This window comes from Harpia harpyja, chromosome 13, assembly GCF_026419915.1.
Source record: "Harpia harpyja isolate bHarHar1 chromosome 13, bHarHar1 primary haplotype, whole genome shotgun sequence".
Classification (NCBI taxonomy): Eukaryota; Metazoa; Chordata; class Aves; order Accipitriformes; family Accipitridae; genus Harpia; species Harpia harpyja.
Genome location: NC_068952.1, coordinates 40,306,744 through 40,323,828, shown reverse-complemented (window position 1 = coordinate 40,323,828; position 17,085 = coordinate 40,306,744). Strand labels below are relative to the sequence as shown.

Sequence of the window (17,085 nt, the reverse complement as noted above, 5' to 3'; positions counted from 1 at the left end):
AATAGAAATTTAATTTGTTTCTATACTTTTCTTTCTGCACCTCATACTAGAGAATAAAATGGAGGTGAACCAGTTATGTGATTAAGGCACTGGATTGGGATTCAGGTTGTCTTGGTTAGATCTGAGGTACTCCCAGTCTTCCTTTGTGACCCTGTCTTTTTGTGTTTGCTTTTTCCATCTGGCATAAGAGAACATGGGCATCTCCCATTGTTAGTCTGATACATTTACACTGTCAGCTAACAGCCTACTTTCTAGAATTCCTAACTCTGAACCTAAAATGCTTAAAATTATCTTTACAACATTTTCAAGGGGGCATCTCATGAAAAAAATGGAGGAAAAAAAAGGCTTCAGAAAGAAATCTTTTTCTCTAGTAATTTATTTAGTAGAACTGTGTGGCAATTTAATGTTATAAGAAGTTGGATAAGAGCTACTTACTTACAAGTTTATTCACTTGTGATTACTTGTCGTGACATGCCACAGAAGATGCATTTCTTCTGAAAGCTGATATTTGCATGGAAACTTTGTGATTTCCCCCCCCCCCCCGCCCCCCCTTCTCAGCAAGTTCTAAATGTGTTAAAAATGGAAACCTTTTTCAGTAGGAGGTTATTTGAAAATTCAACAGAATTTTTTCAGAAGTATTTTCTGGGCTAAATAGCAGTTCTAGTAAAACATTTCAAAATGTTTATTTTGGGTTGAATGGGATGTTGGAATGTTGTATTTGGGGTTGACTGGGAACAGTTTGAGAATGGGGATGGAAAGGGTGTTTTCTATTAAGGACGTTTGAGCCAAAGTTTATTTTACTTTTGATTCAACTGCCCAACTAAAAAAATCAGTTACATTGCCTTACTCACAGCAAATATCCCACGTGCTCCCGCCCACTTAAAGCAGTGTTTACGTACTTGGTTTCCTTGCTGCTGCAATTCATATGGCGTTTCACTTATGTTAGAGAACAGTCGGTACTCAGCTATTGCATTTGGCAGCTGGTGTGCCTTCCCAGGAAGTTCAGCTGCTTATATTGTTAGTTGTCAGACATTTAGTTTACATAGGTAACTGGTGAGCCAGGAAAATTAGCTTTTCTGATGCTGCCCATAGCTACTCATTTCTTTCATCTCAATGGTCTGAAGTTTCATGTTCATTTTAAAAATTCAGCTAAAATAAAGTTATCTGACTTTCTGCAGAAAAACATATGCACAACAGAAGCCTCCTCCCAAATAGTAATTAAGTAATTTCAGTAATTGGCTATTTATTAAATGCTGAATTTAACTTCCTACCCTATTTCTGTACATTGCAGTTTATTTACTGCTATTGAATAGTCTGGATTTCCTAGTTATTTTTTGTCACTGTCATTTGTTATAAATAAATGCACTTTCTGTACCAAGTGCTTCTCACTTGACAGCAGAAGCGCCACATAGTAGGATAACAGATGATGTATAGGATGAATACATGATTATCTCTTCCTCTAAACTGGAGTTTGGCATTAAGGAACTAAGGACCCACTAAGTGTACTTGTCAAGTAATTTAATTTCATGGTATGTGGTCCCAAATCCCAGAAGATCTAGAATAGTGGGACTGGATAATTCAATTATATAATATCGCAGGTTTCATTTGGATTCATTCTTTCAAAGCAATGAATTCTTTTTCTCTGCTATAAAAGTCTGAAGTGTTAGAAAACTTGGTTGTAAGCTTAATGCATGGGTGTGATCACAGCAAAGGTTTGGTTTTCAACCTGTTTTTAAAGACTGAAGATGCTTGCAGGAGACCGAGAAGATATGTGGGATCTCCTCAGCCCCTCTCTAAGCTGTGAGAGGATGGACTGTTCCTTCTTATACTAAAGCTCACACAGAAAATAAAGAACGGGGAAGGGGAAATCTTCACTAAGATTTTTCAGAGGATTCATAACCTCCTGGATTAGCTCCAGAGTTCAAGCCTAAAACTTACATGTCCCTGGAAGGTAGCAGCAGATGAGACTCACACTGATACCAAAAGCAGCCCTCCCTAGCTGCAGTTGTTCCACGCCCTGCCTGTAAGGGTTGTATTACCATACCTTAATGATCTCCACTGGGCTGGAATGGGAAACGATGGCATACCTCAGCAAGGAGCCCAAGCTAGCAGTGTGTGCTGATGCCCTCATCAGAAGGCTCTTTAGTGGTAAGTGCTCTGCTTCTGACTGTTACGAGTCCAACTCCCCCATTTTAAAAAAACTGTGAAGACCATGATGCAAGTCCCAAAACAAAGTAAGCTCACCTATATGGAGTGATGCGTCAGGAAATTTGCTCGTGCTTTCAAATGCTTGCTTTTCAGTGTTCCTTTGTGCTCCACTATCCTGCTGTGATCTGTTCCACATTTACGTCTCAAGCTTTACTTCCCCGGCCAGGTGGCTGTGGCCTCATGTAATCCCCTTTGCTCACAGCCAGCCAGTGCCAGTCAGAACATTTTCATGAGTGTTGCTGACTTGGTACCCACTTTTTCTCCTTTCAGATATTGAGACTGCCAGTGACATTGCCTTGTACTCCGGCCTGGGAGCAGCAGTCATTGCTGTAGCTGTGCTGGTGGTTGCCGTTACCCTTTACAGACGGAGTCAGAGTGAGTACGGCGTGGATGTGATTGATTCATCTGCACTGACGGGCGGCTTCCAGACATTTAATTTTAAAACAGTCAGACAAGGTTAGTGTTGTGATTTCATTTTCTTCTCTCCAGAGCTCCTACTGCAAAGAGATGCTAAGCTCATATTCAGTGACTGGCTGTGGGAGGGCATTCTAGCTTATTGCTGAGCAGATGTGTTGAAAGCCAGAGAAGGTTAGCTGCAGTACAAGGAACACGATCAGGTGGTTAGAAGTGTCTTTTACTGTCTCTGCTACTGATCTGTCATGGCAACTTGGACAAATACATCATCTTTCTTGACCACACTCTTAAGTGCTTTACAAATACTGTCACTAGCTTCTACGCTGAAAAAGCCCAAACAAACCAAATCAAATTAACCAAATCAAAACAAACCCACAAAGCATGTCTGTAGCTAGAGATCCTCTATTTTCTTTACTCCAATAAAAGTGGTTAGTTTTTTACTGTTAATCCGAGAAACCCAACTTCAAGTATTTTTATGACCTGCTGTTAGCATGCAAAATCCACATTCTGAGGTCTGTGGGAAATAAATATGTGTAAACATGTATTGATTTAAAAAAAAAACCCTTCAGAAAGCCACCAATACAATCAAATATGGAAGAAATACTTTTACTAAAAGCAACACTCAGATGTTTTCTGGAATATTATTTCCTTTGGACAGAAAGGTGGGGAGGAATACAAATGGTGATTACTTTAAAATAGTATGTTTCTTTAATTCTGTACTGACATTCTATCATAGAGACCTGCCTTATTGTGGGTGGGTGGGTGTGTTGGTGGGGTGTGAAATCATCCCCATGTCTCTTCTCTCTTCAGAAAAGTCAGATATGCTGCAGAGTTTTTTGGTTGGGTGTTGTTTGGGGGGTTTTGTTTGTTTGTTTTGTTTGGGGTTTTTTGGGGGGGGGGCGTGGTGTTTGTTGTTTTTTTGTTGCTGTTGTTTTTACAGTTACTTTATTGTCTGGGAGACATTCCTCACCAGGCATAAATTGCAAGAAATAAGAAAAAGGGCTTGGTAGACAAGGATGTTTACTCATTCGTTTAAAAATGCGAGCCTTTAATTAGAGTCATGTAACTCTCAATGACTGTCTCAAATAGTAACTTTTTCCTTTGTTTTTCAGTTTGCCATGAAAGTCTTGTTTTGAGTCTGGGGTATTGTTTGTTTGACTTAATGTTTCAAAAACATTAGTTCTGGATGCTCTGAAAGTATCTGAGTGTGCCAGTTTCTCTTATGCCAGGATACTATTAGTTCAGTTTCATTTGCTTTGGGTTCTCTGTCTATGGGTTTTTTTAAATAACAGCATTTGTAAACTAAACAATTCAGCGGAAAAAAAGGCCAGTTCTCTGTTCGGTTTGCTGAGAAAAGAGAGCACAATACTGACATACAGACAACATATTCATAATGTTAGCAACCCAACGTGCAGTCCTTTAAAGTGATCAAATTTTGAAGGATGCAGTACAGATAATTTTCACAAAATCAGTTACTTTGGAAAACTTTTATTTACTAAAACCCAACAAACCAACCAAACACAACCAAACAAAAAAAGACCAAACCAGCTAAAGGATTCAGGCCCTAAATCTATTCCTTCTCTTTTTTTCAGACTCTTCTGAGCTAAAATGGTCCTAAATGAATAAGTGTGTTATTTTTCCCTATATTACTCTTGTCCCACTTTCTTTTCAACCCAGTTCCCCTCAGGCATGAAGCTATCATTTTGTGTAAGCCCATGGAAAAAGTCTGCAGGAAGATGTGTTTTCACCCAATGGGTTTTAGTGTGGGGGGGGGGAAAAAAAGGGCATACACACAAACATGAATCCAAAACAAAAACGAAGTTCCTTCTTGAATTCATGCACTCTGGTGTTGCCTGAAGTGCGGAAAACATAGCGATCAAGTACCTCTTAGATCTATTGCATCATTTAATCTGTTTTTTAACATTATCTTATGTGATTTTGAGCTCTGAGAGTATTGGGAAGGAAGAGCAAGTCAAAAAGGAAATGGTGGAGAGGTCAGAAAGAAGTTTCTGATTTACCATCTTCATACAGTAACTAACTCCCTGATCTGCTTCATTCCGCCAGGTAACTCCCTGCTTTTGAACTCATCCATGCAGCCTGACTTGACAGTGAGCAGAACGTACAGTGGACCAATCTGCCTGCAGGACCCCATGGACAAGGAGCTAATGACAGAGTCTTCACTGTTCAACCCGCTGTCAGACATCAAAGTCAAAGTTCAGAGTTCATTCATGGTGTCCCTAGGGGTGACAGAGAGGGCTGAGTATCATGGAAAGGCACATTCTGGAACTTTTCCTCATGGGAATAATAGAGCTTTTGGTACGATACAGGCTAGAAACAAGGCTACGTATATTCAGAACCTGTCTTCTATTTCAACAACAAGTGAGCTGAAGACAACTGCCATTTTTGGACACCTAGGTGGCCGTTTAGTGGTTCCAAACACAGGTGGGTAGATCCTTTTTCATTAAGAGCATACAAAAGAAATTCAGATTAAACTTATTTTGCCTGATGTAGTGTTCTATAACTAAATAAAAAGGAAAGAAAAGAAAAAGTAGGGGCTCCCTTAATGCAAATTTTGGGAAGTAGAGCATGTTGCCCACACAGGAGATGACTGATCAGAAGAAAGCCTGGGATGAGCAGTAAAGAGGCATTATGCCTATTTGAACTGTTATAAATTACTGCCTCTCTTGATGTCTTCAGCATCAAAGTCCTATTAATCAAAGGTGTTGCTTACTTGGATCCTGATCCAAAAGAAGGGCTCCCCAAGAAGGAGGTCGATATTGGATCAGCATCTTATATAATGGGGTCATATTCAAAGCAGAATCTACATGCATCAACATCTGACTGCGTTAACATTGTCAGACTTCATTATGTTATTGAAGTCTGCAGCATATAACAAACAAATATCTCTGGAGAATAGCTTCCACTCTCAATGAAAACTCTAGTGCGGCTTTCATTAGCATTTACTCCTGGCTTTCTCGTTTTCTCTTTCTTTTAGCTTAATAGCTTGACAGATTTCCATAGTGGGGCACTTCAAAGTCAGCTGACATTTCAAGATTGGGCTATGCACTGAACATCACAGCAGAGATGCTCAATTTGCATTGTTTAAGAAGTAGAGTTTGTTTTGTGACTTCAGAGTTTTGTTAGATGTTATTTTAGACTTAAGAAATTGTTTGTTAAATTAGCTGAAAATATATGGCACCAAATTAGAATAAAATAAAGGATGTTAAAATCATAGTCCTGCAGTATGTTGCACTACATCACTATGTTCATATCATGCTGAATAAAAAAATACGTTGGATACTTTCTCTTTCAAAATGGCAAATGTAGCAGAAATCGCCACATACCACCATTGCTAGCTAAGAGGATATCTTTCAAACTCTGGTCATCTTTATCCACTTTAAATTCAACCGTGTGTTCATTTGACTAGTGTGTCCAGGCTTATCTCTTGGTATCTAGTTGAACTGAATGATTTAGAGCTTTATCCTTCATGTTTCATAAAATGGGTACTTTAAAGGTTACCATAAAAAATGTGGTCTGTATTTAGAGAAGATTGTTAGCAGTATATAATTCAGGGATACAATAGTTAGTGTACAGTCATACACAACACATGGAATGTATTCATTTCTTCACAGATTGTTTTTATGTTCAGGAATGAATTTTACAAAGGCAGAGGCACTAAGTCAGTTAAGTCATAAATGAAGAAGCCCCTTATACTATATATTTAACTACTTTATATAATGATAGTCCCATCAATTAGATCATTTAAATATAAATTTGGTCCTTTTGCAATTTATATGCTTCCTTTCTGCCTATTTATGTAAGATCAAATTTGGTAGCCAATTGTAAATTATAGTGCAATCATGTCACTACTTAGCTGAGGTTCTGCATCGTGTGACATATGCAAAGTAAAATATAGTCTTTCTGTATTGAGTACACTATACAACAGTCTAATTTCACTGGTACCTGATGGAAAGCATCCTTGTTAACTTCTAATTTATACTAGTGGAGTAAAAGGAAAATCGTATCACTTGGATTCACTAGTTATTATGTATATGAACAAAAATGTATGGTGATTGCCATGCAAATTCAGATTAATTTGATTAGGTAGCCTCCATTATGAGATTCCTTGTGATCCTAGAATTATCAGATTTGATTTCGAAGTTAGAAAGAGACAAAGAGGTTTCAAGAGAAGCTGAAACCATGATCACATCTTGTAAAACGTGGAGCTATGCAGATGGCAAGAAGCGTATCACTACAAGGCATTTTGGCAAATAAGACTGAAAGAGTCAATGAAGGATTAAAATCTTTCATAACTGGCTTGCCCTAACCACCTTCCAGAAACTGGCAAAAGCTAACTTAAAAGTTACCAAAGGCACATGTGCTTTTCACTATATTTATTATTTTTAAAAAAGAGAAGAACAAATAAATAGGGAACTCAAAAGAGATTGTTTTATTGCTGCATCAGATAAAAAGCTTGTCAGGGTAACAAGACCATCAAAGTGACTGGGAATACAAACCACTCTTGCTGGAAGCCTTTAAGGAAACAGCTGATGGTACCTTTTGTTTCCATAAATTATTCCCTTTTGTGTAAGTGGTGAAGTCAAAAAGAAGTCTGCCTGTACCCAAGGATGAGAGAAGCCTTCAGTCACATCTAGACTACAAATCCAGTGTCATTTAGTGACACAAAACAATGGGAAGTCAACTATTTAAGAGCTGTGTTGGAGCAAGAAGTTTTTAGGCATATGACTATATAATTCCAGGCTCTAAGACAGTTAAATATTAGTAACTATATGGATCATATCAATAATGTATTTTCTTTTCATCTGATAATGTTGTAGTCAGAACCACTATTTCAGAGGAGCATTATTCTGCTCTACTGGATGGCCTTTCTAGGTTTTGTAAATCAGAGGCCAGTTTTGCATTGTTCTTTACATCCAGTGCCTTTCCCAAAGGTAAGTTCTGCCTTTGCTCTTTTGTAGGAGTCAGTTTGTTGATACCACATGGAGCTATTCCTGAAGAGAGTTCGTGGGAAATCTATCTTGCCATCACTCAGAAGGAGTCCAGGTAAGAAGTACATAAAAAAACCTACACACACCCATCCAGAACCTGTGGAACTGTCTCGTTTAATGGATTTCTTGTCAACACTTTCTAAAGGAATAAAATGTGCAAGAGTCACTCCATCTTCCCTGTTGCTGGTGTGACCACACTGTTGTGACATACGCTGTATCTGTATAAATGACAGCAGCAATGATCTTTGTGCGATGCTTCTGTGAAATCACGTGAAATTATTGCAAATGTTGTTAAAGGATGGGATGCCTTAAGGAGATTGATGCATGATAAGTGCTGAATTCTGAATCAATAATTTTATCATTTTTCATTTGCAGACTTATGTCATGCAAGTCTACTAACAGCACAGGTGCTTTCATTAATTACTTGTTATAGAACCTTTGGGTCCAGAGACTCTCATAATATGCAGACAGCGGGTTAAAATTTGCTGTCCAGGTCATCAGTTTGAATGACCCTATGGTGTGTAGGTACCAAACTGTTGTTATTTCATGACAGTTGTTTGGTAGCCTAGATGATGCAAATACGTGAATGCTCAGGACCATTTCTTAAATTATGTTGTTTTATAAATCATCATTAAAATCGGTTGCCCAGACAGATTTGCCGGCACCAGCTGATGAACAGTACAAATTAAACTGCACTTTGATCCTTAGGGGTTTTTTCAACATTGCATCTGGTGGGACAGGAAGGTGATGTTTGAAATACTGGTGGTCTTTCATAAATAGACAAGTTAATTCTCTGAGGTTCTCAAGGTTTCAGCTCTGTCATGTTTATTTCAAAGAGAAGAAGGCAAAAAAGGAAACAAGAACTATGGTTTGGCAAATGCAGGTCACTTTTTTTTTTTTAATGTTGGTGCATCATGTATGTTGCAAATGTCTGTCGTACAAAAGAAACCTAGCTCATTTCTAGATGCTTTTAAAATGTTCTGTTAGATGCATGGCACCGGATTCGGTTGCCAGCTGCACATGTGGGTGTTTTCATCAATTCTGCTGTAATCACTTCAGTTGCCTTCACTCTGCATCAGAAAGACAATGGAATTTGGCCCAAAGACACTTGCTTTAGAATGGATTTTCCCCTTTGTTTCTATGAATAAATATGGTCAGAGAAGGAGATGGTTTTAGCAGATTTTGATAGCTGTTCCCATAAAAAGACTTCCTAGCGGCTTTAATTTTCACACAACATGGATTATAAAGAATCAAAGTGCTCTGCACTCTCTTGTTTCTTTGAGCCTGACAGACCACACATCAGCAGAACCCAAGTTTAGTTCAGTTCGCTTGTTTGGTTCACTCGCTTTCAGCTAGAAACTAATCAAACCCTACAAGAGAGTAAAATTAGAAAACTGGTACGTAACTGAGTGTAATTCAGCAAATGAAGAGAGCTTGTTTAGTCTAAGTGTAGCATTCTCACTAGACTAATACCTGGATTCAGAGGGAAGGTAAAGCTTATGAAATGCTACCCATAGTGTTGAACTGTTGAGACCGTTAGAACATATTCTTCATTTTTAGACCTATGGTTGGTTTTTTAATTCCCTAAGACATTTTTTTTGTTTGTGTGGGGTTTTTTGGTTTTTTTATGAGGTAAAAGTTTGTGTTATTTAGTTTCTAAGGTAAGTTTATTCTAAAGTGAAAACTTTAGGGAACGGTTATGTTTGGTCCTTGGCAAGTTCCCTGTGAATTTAAGTGACTTGAGAGATACTAGGGTTTGCACTACTCTTAAGAGCTGAGGTGAAAAGCGCTAGAAGTGCTTGGGGTAAGAAGTGCAACCATTCATTAACTAAACAATGTGTCTAGCTGCCATAGTGAGATACAGGAGCAGTCCACAGTGCCAACACTGGGTCAGGATGCCTCAAGTTGCCCCTGAAGAACTAAAATGCGTTTGAAGTTAAGTCTTAAACTTCTTGTCTGAAATTACAGTAGTAGAACAACGGGAAAGAAAAACAGGAATTTGATCTCAAGTTACTGTCTAGACACCAAGCAGTACTTAAGATACCTCTCAAATTACTACACGTTTTAGTGTTATTAACGACTAGTCATGCTGTCTACTTTCAGTATCAAACCTCCACCTATTGTTGTAAATACTTGTCCCAATTCCTTTCCCCATGCAAGCATTTGAGTTTGAACAACACGAGAAACTCCTCTACCGGTTTGTTTTACCCCATTTCCTGCCTGTATTTTCCAAGATTTCGTGTCTTTTTGCAGGTAAAATACAGGTAAATATACCCTGTCTCTTAGCTTCTCAGTGAGGTATTACTTAGGAAAGCCTGCCACAGTCATTCTGGCTTATATACTTTGTTCAGGTATATTCCTTGCCCCTGCCACCCCCCAGTTTAGGGAACCTTGATGTTACCCTTTAAGGATTAAGTGTCAGCAAACGCAAAACATTAAAAAATCTTGTGCTCAGCCTTTGACTTGTGCTACTAGACTCTGGTATGTGTATCACTTAAGGCTTTGTTTTCATTACAGCTAATGTATAATGTAGTATACTTCACCTTCTTCACTTACTGTTTACAATGGGTTTTCTTTATTTTGTGACTCTAAGTAGAGTCAGTCTAGTGCCTGAATAAGACCTCTCAGGAATATACTCATGGCAAGCAGCAGAAACAGCAATTTAGTCTTTTTTACAGCACTGTTCACCTTGGCATCCCTCCCCTTTTCTATGCTAGATAGAACTCTATTGCTGCAGGTAGGCCTCTAAGACTAAACAAAATTTCTCACCTCTTGCTGTCACTAAAGGTATGCAATGATGGTTTTAAAGAAAAAAAATCATTAAAGCCCGAATCTTTCCCCATTTAAACCTAGAGGAACATCTAGGTACCTGATGTCAACTTCTAAAGTAGTAAGGTATTCTGTGTCCTTAAACTGTCACATGCTACTCTTCCACGCTTCTGAACAACTGCATTTCAGCAGTGGACAAGGCAATCTCTCTACTGCCCTTCTCTGGAGGATAAATGACTGCTAAATCTTTTGAGACTGTCAGATGAGAAGTGACAGGGATAATAAAATTATATTTAATTGAAATAAGCTACTGAAAAGCACTCTACAGTCCCCCCTTTTGAGCTGTTGCCAGAGGTCAGCTGCTGCATCTTGTGTGCATCTCTGCAAGTACAAGACCGTGTCTTCATCCAGTGAAAAGTGTTAATGATACAGAATCTGCACATACCAGATCCTCAGCGAGTTTAAAGTAACAAGGCTCGTTAATTCTGTAATGTGGCTTTGTTCCACTGAGGCTTTTCAGTTAAATTTTCTCACCTTTTTTTCCTTGCTCTAATCTAAACTTCTCTTGAATTCATTTCTTCTATTCTTGATGTTGAGTCTTTCTGCTGCTCCTAATTCTGCATGAGGCTGGCAAACTGTAGTTCAGTAAGTGCACTGACAGAATTTATTGGTCCTACCCTTACATCCAGTCTTACAAGTTGCAGTGAGGCACTCCAAACAATATTTTTGTTCTTAAATAACCTTCTTAGCTTTCTTGAACTACCCTCTCATAATTTACATTCCAAACAGAGCTAAGTGAATAATCTGTAGTGTATACTTTAACTGATTAATTTAAGGATAATTTCAGGAGACATTGGTCCCAGGTGAAGAGTGATTCACTGATTAAGTCTCATTATGAGTACTTGTGAGAGGGACAGTTTTTAGAAGTAGTAATCAAGGGCAGGTTTGTACAACTGGAGACAGGAGAGTTGGTTATAGTTCTTTACAGCAGTTATTTCTCTTATCTCCCTCACCTTAAATATACATTCAGCTATAAGCACTGAAAAATTGGTGGATATATCTGAGATGTGGAAAGAAGAAAATAACTGCATATACAGTAAATATTTACTTACAATAACTCATAGCCAAAAGGATTGCTGGAATTTTCCTTTAAGAACTGAAAGATACAAAGCTGTCTATAAATTTTAAAGCCTAGAAATATTTTTCAAAGCTTAAAGAGAAATCTATTTTCTTCTCATATCTGAACTCCTTTGTGAAAACTTTCATATTCCATCCCCATCTGCTGCCATACGTTTTTGATCATTTTCCATGAAAGATTAAGATATGTAAAAGGAAGGAAGAAAAAAAAACCCAGCTGTTTTATCTGCAAGGGTTCTGCAGAAATGAATTAAAATAGGTTAATTAAAAACAAGCAGCAAATTTTGCCTACTCTTTTTCTTTTTTGTAGGCAGAAGCAGAGGTAGCAAACCAAACCTAAGATTATCACAGGGAGATTTTTTCTTTCCTTCTTTAAAGTGAAATTCTGTAAAGTGAGACAAAAGCAAACATTAATTTTTTTTCTCCATCAAAATACTGTATTTTTCTTCACATAGTTGAGGCAAGATTGATGTATCTTTCACCCATCTGAACTGGGTGGAATAAACCAGACTTTTCTAGCAGCTCCAGATTGCACTGACATGCAGGGAACCTTCTCTTTTATTGCCCATGGGCTTCCATGTTCTGAGGGTGGGAGGAAATGCCAGCAGTTCAGAATTAGTACCCGAGTTGTATGTGTGTATGGAAGATGATGGAAGTACTATACCACCCTGCAGAACTGCTATACAAGCACATGGTCTGTCATGCAGATATCCCTAAAATGTAGACAATTGTCTATCTGAACAGGCACAACGCTTGGATGTGGAGGAAGAGTAAAATAGTGGATTAGAGAAAGAGGATAGATTTTCTTTACTTCATAAGTTGAAGATGTACCACCATTAAAAATGAAGTGGCTCAAGTTATAATTAATTTCTCAATGAAACCTTGTCCACATCATATGGTAGTCAGTGGAATTTAATTTAATACAAGTCCTGTGTTGTTCTTGCAGAGATTTGAACTCACCATAATAGGTACCTTATGCATCTTAAATGTGTCTGAAAGAACAAGGATCATACTGTTCAGATTTAGATTATTTGGGACTAGTGGGTTAGCTGTCACTTCTATTCTAATCTTCATTTAGCTATTGAGGGAAGTTGGTATGAGATATACCTTAAAAGACGCAGAGGAACAGAGACGATATGGGATTTGATAGAGCTATGTTGAATTCACTTTGTAATGGGGGAAAAAAAAAAAAAATCCCTGTCTGTGTACTACAGATACTGTGATGAGATTATCAGCTGGTTTTGCTGTAAATTGATACATTCCTCTGTGGAATGAAAAACTCATTGTATCCTAACCAGAAATCAAAGTCAGGTCTGAAAATTCTTTAGCGTCTGGTAGTCCCTCCAAAAAGACACCAAACCAAAAAGTCTTAGGGACACATATATGGGCTTCCTCCAGGATGCTTCCTGCGGCTAGAATTTCCTAAAGAACCACTAAAGGACTACTTACAGAGAAAAATAACTAAGCTCAACCTTCAAACACTATACGTGTGCTTTGATGCTGGTAGAAAGTACAGGTTATTGATGTTTGTGAAAGAAACAACAAAGCTATTGATTCTGGCCCAAGCGAGAATGAGTGAAATGTCTCTTGCCTCCTTGTGTAATTCTGACTTCATACTTAAGCCAGAAAGACTAAGCAGAGCTACGCTGAAACAGAGATCACTATCTGCTGGTTTGTTCCTTGAACCAGAACACCTCAAGATGCACCACTGAAGTTAGTCACAGGCTGCAGGGAACTACAGCTAGCAAGTGGTTCTGTGCAGTTAGAAATTGTCACTTGGTTAGCAGGAGTGGGATGTGTATGTCTTGGCACTGTTGACTGGGAGATCTCCTAGCTAGTTCTATCCAGCCAAGAATCAGCCAGAGCCTGTAGGTAACTTAGATGGAAGGACTCCTCACCCCTAGGCCATTGTTAACATCCCCCCATCCCAAATTCTCCCCACCAAGGAGGCAGGTCAAGTGTGTTCAAGAAAAGCAAAACAGTATTTCAGTAGATGTGACAGCAGCTCTGTGCAGATGATAGATAGCACTGAAATACTTTAGGATTCTACTAGAGATTGCGTGTCCATTCACAACAGCCTAGTCTTGAACCCCATGTGCTCATCATGGAAGAGCTAGCACAAGGGCTAGGGTGTGGCTATTGTCTTTAAAATGCTAGTGCTCCACAACCACCTGCTGCCAGCATACGTGCTTAAAGAGGTTTTAGAAGTGAAAAATGAATAAAAAATACATACTGCAAACCAATTAGATTGTTATGAAGGAGAGAAGTGACTGCCAGCTGTGGCAGAGTAGCTGGTCTTACTGGGGTCTAGAAATAAGATGAGAACAGCTAGAACAAAATCACTAGAAGCACCAACACCTTTTACATAGCGTGACGCTTCAGCTTTGAGCTTTCCTTTTTATAGAGGGAGCATAATACTCTGGTTAAAAAAAAAAAAATGTTAAAATTGTAAGAAAAGGAGATGTTGGAGAGAGGCAGGCTGAAAAGTGGCAAATTATGATTATTATATGCTGAGCCCCATGAGGAGATAATTTCTGCTAAGTCAGCACACTGAGCACATTGTCTTACCTCCCCAAGATTGCCACTCACCTGATGCTTTTCAAGTAAAGGGGGGAAACCTTGTCATGTAGTTAAGTATTTGGGGGAGGTGGGATCTGCTTCTATGCATGGCTTTTACATGTTGTAGTTATGTGCTAATGAAAAAGCAGATTTTCTTGAATGCAGTGAAAGGTTTGATATTCCAGTCAGAAAGAGCTGATAATCCAGTCATCTAATGATAGAACTTACTGACGGGGTGGGGGGACATGAGGCATGGGCAAGTATTTGGGATCCTGGGTTCTGGTCCCAATTACATTACTGGTTCACTCTGAAGCAGTAAGCAAATTTGTTGCAGTTCTCTTATGTGCCTTTAATGCACGTAAAGCTCTATAAAATATCCTGTGTGAAAACTATCAAAGAGAAAAATTCAGTCTGCAATTATTCAGATAATGCAGTGTCCTTGTTGAATGTGATCTGTATTCCATACTTGATAACAAGGTTAACTGAGCTATAACAGATGGCAGAATCTGCCCTGAAGTATTTGTATTTCTCCTGACCGCCATCTTTTTCTCTTTCTTTTTCTCCTACAATACACTCTGCACGCTGCTGTCATTTTAATAGCATGTTTCCAATACCATACTGATTGCAATGTAAGAAAAGATGAGAATAGCCAAAGTGATTCTTAATTAAGATGACCATTTAGTCACCTACAGTATAAACAAATCATTTTTCTTTACATGTGCCAGTATAAACTGTAAAGATTTGGGTCCCTGAATATAAAGAAACCCTCACACTGCATTCTTCCATCAAACATGAAGTTGGGAGTTGTTCAAGTATATTAGTGTGTTTGGTTAGTATCATACAAAAACTTCTTATGACTTTGAGTTGACTAAAATTTGTAAATTGTGAATATGCCTCTATATTCTAAATATTAGGAAAAAGCATAACTGAGATGCAATGACTATGAAAATACTGTAAAATATGGTTTTCAGAGATTCCAACCATACAGTCAAAATAAGAGTGGGGAAGATGAGAGAGTGGAAAAATAGAAGGAGAAAACTGAGAGGACTGAGAAGACCAGGTCTCATGTTACTACTCCCCCTGTTTTCTTTGCCTTTTTGATCTGTAGGAATTTAGCATTAATGTGAAGGTTCAATGGTAACTGAACACAGTTGGACGCACAATATAAAAAATGGAATGTATTTCTGATGCGCACCTAACTTCAAGTGTCCAGCACCTATACATAGTATTCACATGATGGAATTTGCATACACAGAATCAAACCAGACAGTCTTGCCCAGACTTAAACTTATTTTGTAATTATATAATTTGAAAACTCAAAGCTTTATGAATGTATGCATTTACATGCAATGTGGTATATGAATGTGACAAATAATGTACTTTATTTTCCAAAGGCAAAATTTTCTGATCTTGCAAAAACAACCCACAGCAATGGAATCCATTTCAGCTGTAAACTGCAGGCTTGATGGGTATATAGTTTAAATATCATGGTGTTCCTTTTTTTAAATTGAGTTTTTTAAACCATGAATTTATTTTGCTGCTTTTCCATCACATTCATTTGTATGAGTGTTGGTGCAAAGGGGAGAGAAAAAACAGTATTTCAGTGTCTGTAGCAGTCTGAAAGCAAGTATTTTTGCCATCCAAGGAGTGAACTGCAACAAGAAATCCAGACTCAAGGCACAGATGCGTTCATTACCAGACAGTCTTCACTTCCCAGGTATCACGGTTCATTTAGGAGCCTGTTATGCCGTTAGGTTCTCTGTTGCAGATGCTAATGATAAGCCACTAGGAGAGTAAATATTGAAAGGCAAATATTAAATTATTCTCTGAAATTCATTGCGTCCAGGAAAAAAGGGACACTCAGCAATGTTTCCTCTTCACTTACTTGCTTCTCTAGTTAACCTTCACAGTATTCCAACATGGAATTTTAACAGAGCAGTGCTTTGGGATGGAATGCATACCTTGGTAGCACCACACTTGCAACTCGGGGCCTCTGCACAGCAAAAAGTGATAAGAACATCTAGCACTTGTAGCGCCGTTTGCTGCTTCTTTAGGCTAGGCTGACAGACATACAACCAGCTGCTTTGGCAGCTGACACAAATGGGGCTTTGAGTGGCACTGGACCTTCTCCTTGAGGGACTAGATCCTCCTCATAAAATTTTCTCAGCATTCCATCTTCAGGTACAAATGCCCCTCTAGCAGCAATTTCTAAAGTGAAAATGAAACTCTCAGTGCAAGAAACCTCTTTCTTTACTAGTACATTGTAGAGGGCAGAATATTGTGGGGTGAAATTCCTAACTTTCCTTGCCAGTGTAGTATTTTTAGAAAAAATGTTTTTTAATTTTTTGCTCACCAATAGTGACTATTTGTCTGTCTTTTACTGGAAAACTTACAGACCTTTGATTTTGATGGATTTGAGGGGACCAATCTGGTTACTGATTTGTTTTACCTTGCAACAATGGGAATATTAAATACTCGCATTTGGTAATGTTTCCCTTTCCTGCCTTGCCTAATAAATGGCTCAGAACTGCATGAGAGTCTTAATATCATGTCAGTTATTACACAGAAGACTGTTGCTACTTGCAACAAGTGTGAAAGTTCATCTAATTAACTGATTTCAGTTCATGTGGCATTAAATAATTCCCAGAACTCCCATGTTTGTCCAATATGTTCTATGAGGGGAATGATTCTCTAAAAGCAAGTAAATGGTTCCTTTCAGACTAGTTTGTCATTGGTCATTCACATACACCCCTGCTATTTCTCTCTCCATGATGTATGCAGTTGGCAATTATACAGAGTGACCCTGGAAATCTGCCAGTGGCTCTGGCTTGCTTTTTGTTTGGTTGTTTTTTTGGTTTTATTTTTTAATGAGGTAGGAGGGAGGGCGCTTGGTAGGCTACAGTCATCATCTCTCAGTTGTCTTTCACATCAACTTTGCCAGGCTGCTACCAGGACTCTCCTACCACTATTGGTGTTATTTCTTTTTCCG

General features: G+C 38.4%; 1 protein-coding gene across 3 annotated transcripts in view; it reads left to right on the top strand.

Moving 5' to 3' along the window:
* Window positions 1-17,085, top strand: part of UNC5D (unc-5 netrin receptor D) — a 171,095-nt gene that overhangs the window by 134,496 nt on the left and 19,514 nt on the right. For 2 of the 3 annotated variants that reach the window (XM_052806397.1, XM_052806396.1), the window contains 3 exons: window positions 2,479-2,664; window positions 4,687-5,064; window positions 7,602-7,686. In XM_052806397.1, the coding sequence (XP_052662357.1) occupies window positions 2,479-2,664; window positions 4,687-5,064; window positions 7,602-7,686 (649 nt within the window). The remainder of the gene's footprint in view (window positions 1-2,478; window positions 2,665-4,686; window positions 5,065-7,601; window positions 7,687-17,085) is intronic. The other variant, XM_052806400.1, reaches the window with a different exon arrangement.